General features: G+C 40.0%; 2 protein-coding genes across 2 annotated transcripts; both read left to right on the forward strand.

The window, feature by feature from the left end:
* Positions 1–6,389: 6,389 nt before the first annotated feature.
* CBG05523 lies at positions 6,390–12,190 on the forward strand (the record flags this gene model as incomplete). Its single annotated transcript, XM_045235365.1, has 7 exons — positions 6,390–6,415; positions 7,156–7,193; positions 7,248–7,318; positions 8,680–8,745; positions 8,803–8,941; positions 11,266–11,316; positions 11,490–12,190. The coding sequence occupies 7 exons, from the start codon at positions 6,390–6,392 to the stop codon at positions 12,188–12,190; spliced, it is 1,092 nt and encodes a 363-aa protein (XP_045092973.1).
* A 1,127-nt stretch (positions 12,191–13,317) lies between these two features.
* On the forward strand, positions 13,318–16,894 carry Cbr-lag-1 (the record flags this gene model as incomplete). Its single annotated transcript, XM_002633589.1, has 6 exons — positions 13,318–13,750; positions 13,812–13,998; positions 14,044–14,145; positions 15,463–16,055; positions 16,108–16,724; positions 16,781–16,894. The coding sequence occupies 6 exons, from the start codon at positions 13,318–13,320 to the stop codon at positions 16,892–16,894; spliced, it is 2,046 nt and encodes a 681-aa protein (XP_002633635.1).
* Between the last annotated feature and the right edge of the window lie 467 nt (positions 16,895–17,361).

Consider the following 17,361-nt stretch of genomic DNA (forward strand, 5'->3'; position numbering starts at 1 on the left):
GAGAGAGAGAGAGAGAGAGAGAGAGAGAGAGAGAGAGAGAGAGAGAGAGAGAGAAAAGAGAGGTATGTTCCCTTTTTCTCATTGGGATCCACCCATGTTTTTTCGTGTGACTTACTGTTTTCTGATACTTTGCCGGTTCGAGGTTTCGGTTTTTACCGATTTGTTCTGAATTACAGTAGTCGTCATAGCCTTTGCTCAATTTGTCCCTTCCTGCGCAATCCGACAATCGCAGATGTTTCAAAACCACCTGCAGCGTTTTTGCAACGCTTTGGGTTTTTATAGAATTTTTTCAATTTCGAATAGAATTTTCTATCCAGAATATTATTATTGGTACAAAACAATCGGAGCTGTGGAAGAGAAACGACGGTGTAACTGACCGAAGGTCCCACAACGACGACTACAGTAATCTAAAAACACCGTAACACCTGTATTAGAAGGGCAGGTCCTTCTATTGTTCCAAGACACCTCCGGAGGGCCCTTCAAACAACACATTGTTCTAAGCCCCTTTCAGAGGCCCCTTATTAAAGGGGTCCTTTTAATGCAGGTTTTACGGTACATGTATTTTCCGGATTCATTTTCCCGATTTTACAGATTTTTGTCGGTTTTTCTGTTATTTTTTTTCCCAATAGGTAGAAAATTAAAAATTTTGACCATGTTAATTTTTATTTTTCGACATTATTTGGAAAAAAAAACGGAGAATTCGACGGAAAACAGTCAAAAACGAAAAATTCTAAAGATATAAATATTTTTGGGTTACTGTAGTTGTCGTTGTGGGGCGCGACCGAAGGAGTTTCTCTACCATTTATTAATCTTCTATTTTCTAAGAACTGTCCCTTTAAGTGTCTGGCAGGACACTTCATCGAAATAAAGAAATCGGAAGCATTCGTTCTCATCTGGTAGCATCTGAGAACCCAAGCCAACACAAAATTTTGTGGTTTCCCATCAGCTGGGGTCCCACACAATTCCTCTCTCACCAGTTTCTTTACTATTTCCAATGTCCGTCCATCTTTTTCGGCCGTCCTCTCCTCCGTCCTCCCCGTCATCGGCCGCCGCCGCCGACACTTTCCCACGCTCGTTTTTCCCACCACCAGTTCCCTCCCACTTTTTTTTCCTCTCCTCTCTCCTTTCCGTTTTTCTCTTCTATCTTCTTTTCTCACACATTGTGTGTGCCTGGGTGAGTGTGAGAGAATGCCCGGAGGCCGTCCCCCCACCCTACTCCTAATAAAAGAGCATATGAGACGAAGAGTAGCAGAGACATGAGAAGTGTGTCCTCTCCTCCCTATATTCTCCCTTTTTTCCTTTCCTTCGTCTGGGGGCACCCCGAAGAACCCGACCGACCACACCGACACACAGCCCACAAGGCCAACCTTTTTTTCCTCCCCCCCCGACATGTTTTTCCCACGATACTTCCCATGAATCCACACGTTAAAAGTTTTAGGCCAATTGTTTCGTTTTTCTCCCGAGTTTCTAGCCTCTAGAAGAGCCGAACTACAGTATTCCTCTCCCAACTGATAAGAAACGGCGCAAGAGATACCGTCAGTGTCCTCACTCTCTCATTAACTTTGATCCTTTGTTTCACTGCGTCTCTGTGGGAACATACAATATTCAAACTGGCAAAGACAACACGTAATACAAATGATGCCTGCCTGGGAAACCCCCTAAAGAGAGAGGGAAGACCCTAGAAATTGGAGAAGGGAATGCTCAAATTAGTGGGAAGAAGCAGATTTCAGATTCAAGGAAGTTGCTCTTGCTCATCTCGTTTTCAAATTCCTACAATAATCTCTTCCCAATGACAACAACAGAATCGTTTCCCAACCAATTGAGTTAACAATGGCACTTACTTTTTAATGTACTCTGGGAGAGGAAAAAACGATGTGAACCTGCCCATTCCCACACACATTTCAAATATAATGAGCCGCTCAAATTTTCTCTATCGGAAATTTTTGATTCCTCCTCGTCGTCTGATAGTAACTCTTATCTCAACAATAGGCTCCGCCCACTTTTCTCCCGATTCTCTGCCGTTCTCGAAAAACCTTTTCCCATCCCAGACTCTCTCTCTCTCTCTCTCTCTCTCTCTCTCGAAGGAGAGAGAAAAATGGTTTTCTTCTCGTTTTTCCCATTCTCACACATTGATTTCCATATTTGTTTAGCTGGTATACATTCGAAAAATGTCATGACTCCCTCCCCTTGTGAGGTGTGATGGTCAGTGTGAGAAGTACCAGTTCTAATACTTCTTACAACTTTTTCTCACCAGAATCGTACGTTTCCCATACAAATCAAAAGGAGACGACGACGTTGACACAAGAGATTATATACAGTAATCCAGTACTATTATTACCGCAGAGATTTATGATGATTCCCTTGGCTAGCTGTTCTTCCGTAAACTAGAGAAAGTCATTCCTGGCATAATTTACGATTGATTCCTAGTGCTATTAACGTAAAACCTGCAATAGAAAGGCTCCCTTCACCTTTTACTTTGAGCCAATATATCCCGGCTCCGGTCAAAGATATTAAAAAGTTGTCAACTGACAAATTGTTTATCATAATATCATGAACATTTTATCAGTTAACAGATTGTTGATAGCTTGCATGGGAATTGATATAATTGAGCTCAAAGTTGATAGTGTGAGAGCCCTTCTATTACAGATTTTATGGTAAAATTGGAACCAATTTTTCCACACTTTTTATGAAACTTTTCCTTCCGTGTTATAGGTTTCGTTTTTGAAGAATTCGCTTCAATGCACCCAGAAATGAACAACTGAGCACCGCCTCCTCGAGAAGCTCTCCTCTTAAATCTGCAGGTTTCGAAATCTTCAACTTTGAAATTTCCGATTTTTCGAACTGGCTTCATAGCCTTTCTGGGCTGATCTGCAATTCAGAATTCATTATTGAAATGCTTACGGTATTCTGAGTTTCAATATTTGAATTCGGTTCTGAATTACTGGATATAATGGCCCGGGACATTTCGCAACTGCGACTTTTCGCTACCATGATGATACTGGCAAAGGTTAGAAATTACAAAAATGGTTTTAAAGCACGAAAGTTCCCTATTTTCATTTCTTCAACTACAAACATCAATTTTTATATATTTCTTCGAATTTTAGGCTGTGTTCCATCACAAAAAGCGTACTTGAAAAGCTCTAAAACAGTTTTTGTAGTCTTAAACCTATCCATTCGCCTGTATTATCAATGTGGCGAAATGTCGCAGTTGCGAAATGTCCCGGAGCCGTTTCTCGAAATTCGGAATAGAATATTCACGATTCTTCTTCTCAGAGTTTCGTTCGATCAAATTAGGTCCACTTTTTTGAAATTCGTCGTCATCCCTAGTTTTCGGATCATTGCTCATTCCTAAATTGTCCGGTTTTTGGTTATTTTACCTCCCGAAGTTATCAATTTTGCAACAAACTACCAAAACGCCATTCCTTCTATTTACCTTCATTCCGGCGGAGGTTGCTTCTCACGTCTTCTTCCTCTTCTTTATTTTATTCTTCCTATTTCTTATTATTATTTTCTTTCTCTTCAGCAGCTCCTCTTCTTTTTTACCGATTACCCACCCAACATGACCCCGTTTTTTGCCTCTCCTTGCCTTTTCCATCTATTCAATACAACAATTTTATGAGCGTGTTTATGTGGGTATCTGTGTTCATGGTGCATCTTTTTTCCTCCTATCTCTTTTCCGATACCGTGACAACCATTCTTCACTGTACACACTGTTTTTCGTGGGGAACTAATCACTATCACAGCAATTCATTCAAACCTTATCAATGATTCTGCTCTTGCACTCATTTTTTTCATTTCACACCTAATCTATTTTTTGAGAGGGCGACTTGTCGCACCTTGCACCTGCCAAATGGCAACATAAATCCAAGAAAACTCCGGCGATTAAGAGTTTTTTACTCTCCTGAGCAAGAAAAAAACGGCAGCACCAGCTCTAATAGTAAGATTATAATCTATTTCAAGAGCAAAAAAAGCGTTTATGGGAATACGAGACTTCTTCATATTAGAATAAAGGAGGTCAAGGAACTTAGCTTGTCTACTAATGCTGAGTAATTATTCCAGGAATTCAGTAGGGATCAAGAATCCAGTTTTCCTCATTTTTGAAATCCGTGATTTTTTTCTCCTATCCGACTTTTTTAGCACGTTCTGTATACGAAAAATGCTCCTAAAAATCTAATTTTCAGGAAAAATGTCGAATATTCTCTATTTTTAAAGCTAAATGGTCTAAAATCACCCGAAACTGGCTCAACATAGGCCGGAAATTTTCTAAAAATCCATAAAATTGTCGAAGAATTTCTCCAAAAATCGAAATTTCAATTAAAAATGTCGAATTTCCCCTATTTGTTTGCTGAATATAGCCAAAATATAGTCCGAAATAGCTAAAAATGTGTCAAAAACGGTGTAATAATCCTTATAAATGTCGAAAGTTGCCGCAAAAATTAAATGTTCAATAAAAAATACAAAAAATTTCCGTATTTTTTGAGGTAAATTTAGCTGAAAAGTAATCCGAAATTGGTTAAAAATGGTTAAAAATATGTCTGAAATACAGAAAATGGCCGAAAAATACCTCAAAAAAAAATCGAATTTTCCCTATTGTCGGAGCTAAATATAACTATCCGAAATCCACCAAAAAATGGCTCTGAATAGGTTGGAAATGGTCTGAAAACCCCAAAATTTCGGTTTAAAATGTCGAATTTTCCTTATTTTTGGAACTGAATTTAGCCTAAAAATGGTCCGAAATCAGCCGAAAGTGACTCAAAATAGCTCAAAATGGTTACAAATAGCTCAAAACAGGTCGAAAATAACTTAAAAATGCTAAAAATTATTGAAAAATCGCTCAAAAAAAAATCGAATTTTCCTTTTTTCGATGCTAAAAACTCACACAAAATATCTTTTAATCGGTCAAAATTGGCAAAAATCGACAAAATATGCCTGAAATACATACACTTTAAGCTCAATTATCTCGGTTCCTTCAAAAGATATCAAAATATTTTCACTTATCATAATATCACCAATATGTTATCAGTTGACAGATTTTTGATATCTCTCGTAGAAATCGAGATAATTGAGCTCAACGTTCTCGTAAAGGGTGGGCTTCTATTAGAGCAAATTCTTCTTTTTCTACCCTATCACCCATCTTTATCCCACCAGTTCCCTACAAATCTGTCCTTTCCAGTTGACCATATCATTATCATCTTCTGATCAATATCTTTTCACTTGTCTCATCCTTTCTTTTTTTCAAAATTTCTCTGCTATCACTAATTACTCCTCCTGTCTCCTCTCTCTTCTCTCTACTTCTTATCACCAACTCTCTTTTTCCCATGCGAAAAACGGGGGAATCCCCCTGTTGCAGGTTCAAGTTGATATCATTCGGAAACCTGTTTTTCACATTCATTATATCAACTACTGTTCTTTCTTTTTCCCTCCTCCTCCGCTCACTGTTAAAATTGATTTTTTTCTTGGATAGTTTTGATAATTCTTTTCCGCAAAACTAAAAGAAGGAAGTGTTCGTTATCATCATCTTGTCTACTGACCACTTTTTGCCTCTTTTGTAATATAACCTTCACACCAATTTAATTTCCCCAAGTGATAACAGTAGATCGTGTCGTTTCCCCCATTCATTCATATATGTTTTTGCAAGGATAGAGTTTAACTGTAAACACCCAAAAAATGAGGACGATATGGCGATATCACCGGACAAAATCGAATTCTGAAGAAGGAAAAGACCGTAGAATGTTGTTTTTTGTTTTTAACAGAGAAAAAGAACCGGAAGAAGACGTCGTGTGATTTCGATGGACTTTTGAACTGAAATTCAAGGAAGTTGAAAGTTTAAAATTTGCAAAAAATGTTTTAAAATTTCCATTTCGAAAATTCGAGAGTGGGCGGAGCTTAGATCCTGTAGCGAAATTCCTAAAAGAGCCTCACACCAAAATCACGGTATGCGCCTTTAAATTTTTCGAAATTCGCGGTTGGACCCAAATCTAGATTTTTTTGTACTCAGTTACGTTTCAGAACCCGACGTTTCAGAACTTTTTTGCATTTTTTCATAGTGGTTTTTGTACATAAAATGAGTATTGCTCATTTCAATTCGCTTTTTTTTGTTCTCATCTACCGTACTTCAAATAATGATAGGCTCATATTCGGAAATTTTCAAAAAACCGAAAAAAATTGAAATTTTCACAAAAAACAATGTCTAAAAGTACAAAAAAAATTTAGCCGGAGAATATGAGTTTCATTTTTGCATACGTTCAGCAATGACACCGTTTACGAAAATGTCAATTTTTTTCGATTTTTTGAGAGTTTCCGAGTGTGAATCATTGTTTGATATCACCTATCATTATTTGTACGGTACGGTACGGTACGGTAGATGAGAACGAATAAAAAAACAACAAATGGAAATGAGCAATACTCATTTTATGTACAAAAATCACTATGAAAAAATGCAGAAAAGGTTCCGAAACGTCGGGTTCTGAAACGTCATGGTTCCGAAACGTCGGGTTCCGAAACGTCGTGTTCTGAAACGTCCCGGAGCCCCACTTTCGAGTTTTGAGCCGCAAAGGGCGTCGAAATTAGATCAGAGTAGTACTGGAAATTTACTTTTCTATCGCGGCTCCGAATCCATTTTTTATCCAAAAATCCATTGTCGCTGTCATCTATCTTTTATTCCATTTTACAAACTCCTAGCTTGAAGCTCCTGAAAAGCTCGTAGTTTGCTCCTAAGGTCCTTAGTTAGGCTAAGGAGGGGCTGCTCCTCAATTTCAGCTACTTTTTCCTTGTAACTTTGCTCATCATCCTCAATTTATTACCGCTCTCTCGACTGCTTCTTCTTCTTTCCTTTTCCCTACCATACCCACCAATCATGAAATCTCCGAAACCATCAAAATTGTGTTTTCGTGTGGGTGCTTCTACCTTTTTTACCGTATTCTCTCGGTTTACCTCTCTTTTCCAAAAGAAACATTTTAATGATCGGAGGCCCCTCCTGTGGGAATAGTGGGTGATAAAAACACACCCCGATTCCGATGCTTTTCTCCCGCGTTTCATTTCGTTTTCAAGGAGCACTTGCTACCTAACCTACCTCTTCCGACGGGAGTGACCCATTTTTCAGTTTTTTGCAAACTTGGTTTCTAATAAGCGTATAATTATTCTGTGTTCTTTCAGACTTGGTGAGCCCCGACACAAACTGGATAAGTTCATAGGTAAGTTCGTCAGCATATGTGAACTATAGAAATCACCGAGAAATCGAGTTCCAGAAGCGATGATACAGTCGGTCTCGCCGATGGCTGCCGCCGCCGCGCCGAGTCAGATCGTTGCACTACATCAGGTGAGGAGTCATTTCAATTTTTTGATTTTCGAAGATTTTAAAATCAATTGAACATTTAAAGCAAAATTACAAATTTTTTTCTACGGTAATCTTCGCGAATACCATCATGTCAAATTTCAGACAGAAAATCGTAAAAATCAAAAAAAGATCATCAAAAATAGATGAAGTATCTAAAAGTTTTGCGAGAATCTAAAAATAATAATATTTCCTCTCGAATAATCGCTAATTTTTCAAAGTCAAATAGTTTTAAAAACTCGTTTCTCAATGGAGCACAATAGACCACTATTTTCAAATCTCGCTTATCGCCGTTGCTCAAATCAGAAGTTGACAGTGCTCACTTGGGTTCAAGCGAGAGGGTCAGAAAGCGCGCCCCAGCAAACTCGTAGGCCAGAAGAAAGGGGTACGACGAATTCGAACGTTTTCAAAATCGAAAATACCTAAAATCGAACTGATTCAATTCAGAACAGTCCTTTTTTCGCACACTTACCAGAACAGAACGCGGACAGAATTGAACTGTTACAAATTCGAACTGGTAAGGGGTCGAACTGTCCCAAATTGGAACGTTGTTTTGTGTGTGCTTTCATGCGCGCTCTGTTGTTTAGAATTTTTCCTAAATTTACTGGGACGCGCTTTCTGACCCCCTCGCTTGAACCCAAGTGAGTGCTAAATATTCTTTTTTCTTGTAATTTTTTTTCCCGGTTCAAACTGATCTTTTTCAGCATCACGTTCAGTAAACTTCTCTTCTTTTTCAAATATAGCACGGATTTTCTGGGTTTTCAAAAATCTTTCTTTTTCATTAAAAATATGAGAGGTTTAAAAAAAAAAAGCTCATCAAAAATTTGAAATTCTGATTTCCAGACTTGTTAGACTATTTTTGATCTACACAAAACATAAATTCGATCCGAGAATTCCTTCAGAAGTTCGAAAATCGTCTAATTTTTCAATCGATGCTAAAAAATTATATTTCAATGATTCTTTCAATTATTTTTCGAGTTTTCCCAGCCGATGAAAATCTGTAGTTTTTTTCGAATTCCCTCTCCCACAACATTGTTAGTTTTTTGGCAAGGAACGATTTTTGCCAGTAGCAAAAGGAAATGTATGTTATAAGATTCGTAGTTTTCAGCTCCTTGTTTCCTTCGTTTTTAAAGATATTGATTGAATCAATAATTTCGTAACGTTTCCAACTAATATCCCAGGAACACACAACTCTCACGAGACCACACTGTCTTCAGTAAAACTGTTTTCTATTGATTAGAACACCTTTTGACTCGTTTAGTATCTAGAGTCGATAACTCAATCACCCTCAGTTCATATTGATTACCCAATTCCTATTTTTTCATATACCTATTTCTAATTTCCAGATTCAAGCGTTGATGGCGATTCAAATGCAACAAGGAAACTTATTCCCTCAATTAGATGATATATCGGTAAGTCAATGACTCATTTTACCCGAATTCTTTTCTCAATTATAGTCCGATTTTCAGAAGTCTCCCACCCCCGAAAACGGTTCTCCATCAGCGAAACGAATGCGATTGTCACCGAACACAAGTAATCACAGTGATGAGAGTTTCGCGTCAACGTCACAAGCAACGAGTGGAGAAGAAGGGAAATCGCCGAAAAGTTGTAAGTTAGGGAATTTATCGTTTTAGAGGTGTTTTGAGTTCGGGGAACCTAACATGGGAGAAGTGGAAGGTCCCAGAGCGAAAACTACCGTAACCTCAGACTTTTTCGGATTCATTTTTTCGAGTTTCGTGAGTTTTCAGTAAATTCTTCTATCAAAATTTTTACAAATTTCCGACTTTTCTCGGAAAAATCAGACGGAAATTATTTAAAAAAAAGGAATCCTGAAAACGTTTTTAGGTTACGGTAGTGGTCGTAGCTGAAAATCGGTTCGCAAGTTTTGGTCTGGATTGGTTCAAAATTGAATTTGAAAATCTGAAATTCGATGAAAATCGGTTAGAATTAGTCTAGAATCGACCTGAAACCACTGACCTGAAATGGTCAATTTTGACCCTTCAGGCCTTTTTAATTCCTAATTTTAAAACCGTAGACTGAAGCTCACATTCAAGATTTGTTCACGCCCTTGACTCATGGATTTTTTCTTGTGTGCACTGAAATGATAGGCTCGTTTCACTCGTATCATCCTTTTCCTGGTCCGGCGCCTTGGTGGTCGCGAACTTGTGTGCAAACTTTGTTTGATGGTCTTTAGAGTTAACCGACACGAGTCAGACATTTGACAAGGCAATTTATGTAATTACCATATTTGCTCTTACCGAAGCCTACCCTATAGTGTATTTTAAGCTCGATTATCTCGATTCCTACAGAAGATATCAGAAAGTCGTCAACTGATGAAAGGTATATCATAATATCAGCAACATTTTATCAGTTGAATGATTTTTGACATCTCTTCCAGGAACCGAGATAATCGAGCTCAAAATAGAATTCCGAATTGCTCCGATAAAAAAATCAAATTTCAAAAACCGTCCCTCCATCCAAAATAGTGATTTATAGTTCCCCATAAACAGAATCGTCTGAAATAATCATGATCCAAGACACCAAGGCTCTCGAGAATTCTCCACATCCCCTCCTCGAAATTCCTTTCCCTTGTTAGTTGGGAAACTGAAAACCGCCCGAAGTGGTGAGAATGTGAGAGCTGTGTGTCTCCACATTGCTTCAGTTTGGCAATGGTGGTGGCTAATTCATAAGCCCGCTTCTCTTGAATTTTCCCACGTCGATCGATGATTCGAGCCGTCGTGCGCCGGAGACTGCTTAGCTCTTTCTCGAAATGCTTTCCTTATTCGATCTCGGGTTTTCTAGTTTTTCACCGAAGCTGGAAGTGATGACGAAAGGCTGAAAACATTCGCTAGCAAAAGTGATACTGATAGTTCTGGAGCGAGAGGGCGAAGTACATAAAATATCGCATAACGTGTCCATATTCATGTGGGAACTTTTAGCAGTACTCATCCTTTTCTATTTGAAGAGTGGAAGAAGATCATACGGAATGGAGAGAGTCAATGTTCCAGCTTCTCACGCATAATGAGACACAAGGAAATAGATCATCAGAGAAGTGAGAAGTTCCACTTGCTCAAACAAAAAGGAAGTACTGTACCTCCTGCAGTTCAGTTTGTTTCTAGGTACCAGGAGGTGTCTCTATTTGGGTTTCGACACCACTCAATATATGTACATTGATACTGATTATAATGATAATTGAGCGATGTTAACTGGGTCAATAAGGGAAGAAACTGGGAGCAGTGAGCATTGCAACAGGTCAGACCGGACCAGCCCGTCATGCTACAAGTTTGGTATGGAGTAAAATTGAAGTTACAAGGATCTCATGAAGCATTTGGATGTCTCGAATCTCGAGTCTCGTCCGACAGTAACTTTTTGAGGGTCTAGTCTTGACCTACAGTAACCAAGAAACAAAAGTCAACTACGATAGCTGTTTGCAACACCAACGTCTTCGACCTGAATCCAAACCAATTTCACCAATACCAGAAAATCTTTAAATCAAGACCACATGCTATCAGAGATTATCGCTCACGGACGGGAATCTCTCACTTCTATTGTTGATGTAGAGGAGGTGGTGGTGATTCCAAACAGCTATGTTATCAAAAACAATCAGTGGTGATCTCACACTTCTATGTTATCCAAGCTCGCCAACAGCTCGAAGATTCACACACCCGAATCACTTGAGATGCTCTTGTCCTACCACTATCCCATAACTTTGTTCCCATCCCTTCGATGAGACTCCCGACAGCGGCACAAAACAAAGAAGGATCATCTGTGTATACATGCAGGTACTGTAGAGAGAGGAGGAGACACGCATTAATGGGAGAAAGTTTATGAAGTAAACGCTTGACACAGGAGACAATGTGGTAAACTTCGAAGTCGATGGACAGTCTCCGTTAATGTCAATTAGCAGTCGTTCGCAGTTTCAATTGTTCCAGCTGCTCTCACCCTTCCCCCGATTGGATACTCTGACTCCGCCCACTTCTCCAGTCTTTCCACATGCTTCTCTACCATGAAAAGCCAGAGACGATATGAAGAGAGTGTTTGGGAGGCGTGGCGATTGAGGAGTATCGGAGAAACTAAGAAAACCGAAGAGGGAAAAATATAGAGAAGGTCGGTTTTTCCCACCCCGCTTTCCTTTCCATTGTGTGCTCTTCGACAGCCAACCAGCTTCTTCGTCGTTCTCCCATCAGCAGTACCCCCAGTGAAAAACCACCACCTTCTTCTTCATTTTCCCTTCAAGCCATCCCACCACCACTTCTACTATTCTTTCTTCCCTGGGAATCTTCGCATCGGATATCCCACGACGAGCTTCCACTGCCGGGAAGACCCTCTTCAAGACTCGACTTTCACGCGCCACCCATCCCTCGCGGTCCCATCGTTGCTCGGAAGAGACTCGGGATGGATTATCATCAGTCCCCATCAGTCGTATCTTCCGAAGCTTCAGCTTCGACTGTTGCGGTAGCGGCTGCTGCCGCTACCGCTCCTATCCATCAGCAACATCATCCTCATCATCTAACAATGATGATTGATGAAAAACCAAGCATATCAGCGCTCTATTGTGATGATGGTCTTCTATCCAGAAGTCTGACTGATATGATCTCATCTGGAGGATACGATACTTCTTCATCGGCACTCAGCGCGGCTGCTTCGATGTGTTATCCTACTGCTGATTCATACTACTATCATGCGCCACCACCACCACCTCCACCTCAACAACCACACGCTTTCGGTGGCGCTGATGCTTCGTGGCTTCAAATGCAAATGCCGCCTACTTATCATAACTTATGGCAATACTGGTGTCTCTGCCAATTCCCCTCTCCCGGGTCATCTTCTCAGGTATGGACAACCTACCTTCGGTAAGTGGTAAAGAGGGAGGCTAATTGGATTATTGTTGCGGAAATGTTCTGTCGCCTAAAGTTCATAGAGACGCTTCCCAAAGGATGGCGTAATAATAGTGGGGTCAGGGTGGGGTAATACTTGTATGAGAACAAGCTAGGTTTGTGTAGATTTTTGTATCAAAATGGAAAATGGAAGAATTTTGTAAGACTGGATTACGGTAGCTTTGAAAAGAAGCCCACCCAAACCTTAAAATTTGAGCTCAATCATCTCGATTCCTATGAAAGATATCAAACTTTTATCAACTGATAAAATACTTATCATAATATCACCAACATTTTATCAGTTGACAGATTTTTTATATCTCGCATTAGAATCGAAATAAGTTAGCTCAAAGTTGACCGTTTGGGTAGGCTACTAATAGAGGGAAAACGATAGATAAATTTCGTAGGATTACGGTAGCTTCGAAGAAAAGTCAGTGTGTAGTTTGATTTCGGAGAAAAGATTGCTCCGAAGCTTCCGGAAGATGACTCAATGCTAGTTAGAGATACTGTAGTTCAGCTACACAAATTCAAATTGTGAAATCGATATCGATAATAATAATATATTTATTTGAGAAACGTGTGATATCGAATTCCTGTTTCTAGATTCATTCAAATTAGATCTTACCTATTGCCCTATTTCCATATACCGTAAACACTCTAATAGAAGGGTGGCGTTCTATCAGAGTGTTTACGGTATTCAAATTCTTCATGTCTTAACAAGCAATCTACCTATTGTTTGCTCAGTTTTTTTCAAACATCCTCATCTTTTTCTTCTTATCAGTTTTTCTTCTCAGCCAACCCAAAGATTTTTATGATCCGTTCTCCAAGGAGGTCCCGCTCTATTTGTGTACCGTTTTATGAGGCGGCTTCATCCCCTCAAAAAATTATGCACATCGGCTGCTTTTTTGGGGCGCCACCCACATCACCTCGACACTATCATTCGCATCTCATTCTCTCTCTCTCTCACATACATATTGAAAAGGTGAGAGAGTGTATGTGAGGTATTGTTGCTTTTCGCTGGTTTCCCATCGTGGCATTTTACCTACTTTTGATTCCCATCATCACCTCTCGGGAAGAGGCTCTTCCTCTGCTATTCTATTCAAAATAATGTTCAACTCGTACGGTTCCTGTAATCCCTACTATTATGGTCTTGGAACATCCACACCGACGGTTACCACAGTAACCAGTGAGCGTCCGTTGATTAAATCAGAGGATACAGTTATCGCTACTATCGGTAACACTCCATTTCAAAGAGCTCCTTCACCATATCATAATATTCCATTCGGTGCTCCTGGATTCTTCCAAATGGGACCATTCGCACCGACGTTCCCTCCAGCAATGAATTTCTCAGCTACTTCAAACAACCCATTTGGGTTCAATTTCACTAGTTTTGCTACACAACCCACTACGGTTGCAGCAGAGTTCACTGGGTCTCTTGTGAATGCCTCAAATAGATATCATGCGTATTCTCGGGAAGCTTCTTCTTCTTCTTCTTCTGCCTCAAATCGTTTTGGGAGAAATAGGGGGAAGATAGGAAGGGGTGAGAGCTATCAATTAGATATTCATAAGTCTTATTTTCAATTTAAAATAAACATTTTCAGCCGACCAATTCTACAATCTCGGACAAGCCACACCGACCACTTCTTCATTCCTGGACACCTCCACGTCTAGCTTCGGTGCTCCTTCCTCTGCAGTGACCAATCCGATGTCTAGCTATCAACTGGCGTTCCAAGCGAAGCTCGGTGGTCTTCACAATATGCTCAGTGGAACTTCACAATCATTGACAACGTAAGCTATTCTGTCTGGTTCTTTCACCTTTTTAAGATATTCCAGCGATCGAATGATTGACTTTCTGAAGAACAAGGAGTCCTACGAGTGCATCATATCGATATTCCACGCCAAAGTCGCTCAGAAATCATATGGAAATGAGAAACGGTGAGTTAGAAGATCAAAGAGGGCAGCTGGCTGGCTTGTGAGAAGCACCCAACTACTCAATATTTGCTCATAATTGATACACTTATAAGGAGAAACACAGATATGTTGTGTTGTTGTTGAAGCAGGTGCATCTAGGTATCAATTAGCTCAGCGTCTTGGGGAGGGGGGTGGGGGTACTGTAGGTTAGTCACAGTAGGTAGATCAGAAATCCGAAATTTCGTATAGAAAATTTTCCCTTGGCATTTTCCTCTGAAATTGGGAAAAATATATGGCGAGAGTGTCTACATCACACGTATCGTGGGAACTCTCAACTGATCTGTTTTTTGTTCGCATGAGAAATTCGTTCTATGAAAGATACAGTAGGGACTACGGTGTCGACATGAAAATCATGAGAAATTCTGGGAAAGATACAGTAGGACCCACGAAAACTCATGGAGATGTTCTTCTTGGTGTCCAACACATTCTCAAGTACCCCAAAAGGACTTCCACGTGTTCTTTCCATAGCTAGCTGTCAATTAGGAGGTCCAGGATAGATTTGTACTCTACTTACTGCTCATTTTCTAAGTGCCATATCTCTCCTAATTGGACGATAAGTGCACACACACACACACACACACATAAATACTGTGTTTGCCACTTGTGTTGCATTAAATATTGTGTTTCTTTTGGGGAAGCAGCAGCATGATTTGGGTTACGTAACATTAGAAGGGCTTAACTGGAGAGAGGAGAACAAGCATATGGTCTCGTTAAGAAGGTTTTTCTGTGATTTCGCGCATTTAGAATTCGGAGGATAAGACTAATTGAGTGCGAGGACCTAAAAAGTTGTTGTGGGATGGAAGTACACATGTAAGATCTTCCTGAAAACAATCTCAATTCTCGAACATGGTAGGAAATTGTCTGCAAACACGTACGACAGTTTGCACAATTTCCCAGGGATTACTGTAGGAAAGCATTACTTCAATAATCTGAAAACCCATTTCAAACCGTGCAATTTTGTCCAAAAACCATCTTGCCAGCATATCTATAACTCGAGATACGGTCATTCGAAGTTTCCGAGGTTAGAGACGCAGCGTGTCTCGTCATCTGCGTATCTAGCCTCCCGAAATCGGAGCGGTTCTATCTCGATTCCTAAAGCGCTAGAAATGTGATTTTCAGACACAATTGTAGGAAATTTTGTCTATTTTGTAATTCAAAAGTTACAAAAATACTCAAAAATAGGTAATAAAATTAATTTTATACATATTGCGGAATGGAAAATTTAATTACTGAAGATTAAAGTCTGGAAGCTACAGTAGTATCAAATTATTCTTCATTCAGATTCTTCTGTCCACCGCCATGCATCTATCTGATAGGGCAAGGATGGAAGCTCAAGAAGCAACGAGTCCTCGACCTATACAAATCACTGAAAGCCTCATCCCAGAAAGAGCTTCTCAATGCCATGGACAACGATCCGGTTCAAGAGCAACAGTCCACCGAGCTCGTCGCCTATATCGGTATCGGATCCGACAACGCTGAAAGACAACAGCTGGACTTTTCAACTGGCAAAGTGAGACATCCGGGTGATTCAAGACAGGATCCGAATATTTACGATTACTGTGCTGCCAAGACCCTTTATATCAGTGATTCTGATAAGAGAAAATATTTCGATTTGAATGCGCAGTTCTTCTACGGATGTGGAATGGAAATCGGGCAATTTGTGTCACAGAGAATCAAAGTGATTTCGAAACCGTCGAAAAAGAAGCAGAGCATGAAAAACACCGATTGCAAATATCTGTGCATTGCTAGCGGAACCAAAGTCGCTCTTTTCAATCGCCTTCGTTCCCAAACCGTCAGTACGAGATACCTCCACGTGGAAGGAGGCGCGTTCCATGCTTCATCCACAAAGTGGGGAGCATTCACTATCCATCTCTGTAAGTTTCTCATTCTTTTGAGCATATTTATAATTCCTTGTAGCTGATTCAGTTGACGACGAGCGTGGCGAGCCGGACAACTTCACTGTCAAGGATGGTTTTGTGTACTACGGAAGTGTGGTGAAGTTGGTGGATAGTGTCACTGGAATAGCCTTGCCCAGATTGAGAATCAGAAAAGTCGATAAACAGCAAGTGATTCTGGATGCGTCGTGCAGTGAAGAACCAGTCTCCCAGCTACACAAATGTGCATTCCAAATGGTGGACAACGAACAAGTGTACCTGTGTCTCAGCCATGACAAGATCATCCAGCACCAGGCGACACGAATCAGTGATACGAGGCATCAAATAAACGATGGTGCCGCGTGGACAATCATCTCGACTGACAAGGCCGAATATCGATTCTACGAGGCGATGGGAGCAGTGGCGAATCCAATCTCACCGTGTCCAGTTGTCGCGTCGTTGGAAGTGAATGGACACAATGAGGCGTCTCGAATTGAGTTAACTGGAAGAGATTTTAAGCCAAATTTGAAGATCTGGTTTGGAGCGACAGGAATGGAAACTACTTTTGAGAGTGAGGAGAAGATCTCGTGTTCGGTTCCATCGTCACAGATAGTTCGAAATGATCAGACGCATTGGATGTTCACAAATAAGCAATCGATGGATGTAGAGGTAAGAGAACATTTTGTAGTTTTTAGTCTCCCCAACAACAATTCTTAAATTTCCAGGTGCCAATTTCACTGGTTCGAGAAGACGGAGTCATCTATTCAACGGGTCTCATGTTCTCATACTCATCGCTCCAGTGCCGAGGACCACCGATGCGACACGCTTCCAACTATTAAATATATCTCGTATTCCGTTATCAAATCATGTATTTTCTGTGCCCCCCTCTCTCCTTCCTTCCCCTAAATAATTTCCCTCGGGTAGTTTTAAAAAAGTATTCATATTTCTCTTAATAATCACTTCTAAATTCTTCATCTTTTTTGTTCTATAATCTTGATTTCTATCTATCTCGGGTGGCGTTTCTTCACCATCATTCTCTGCTGCTTCTCTCACTCTTGGAATAATTTTTGCAATAATTTGTCGCTCTTTGATTGTTTTACATTGTATCTTTAGAGCGTATTTTAGAAAATCATCCTGTTGAATATCTTTCGGATCTTAATAGTTTGAACTCTGGGTTTTTTCCATTATTTCAATGTAATTGATATTAATCTTTTCCGACCCAATCAATTAAGTATATAGATATTAACAATAACAACACCACGGTGGTATCTCTTTTCATCCCATTTTTCTTATCCTTTTTTTCTCT

This window comes from Caenorhabditis briggsae (genome assembly GCF_000004555.2).
Source record: "Caenorhabditis briggsae complete genome, chrIV, whole genome shotgun sequence".
NCBI classification, from domain to species: domain Eukaryota; kingdom Metazoa; phylum Nematoda; class Chromadorea; order Rhabditida; family Rhabditidae; genus Caenorhabditis; species Caenorhabditis briggsae.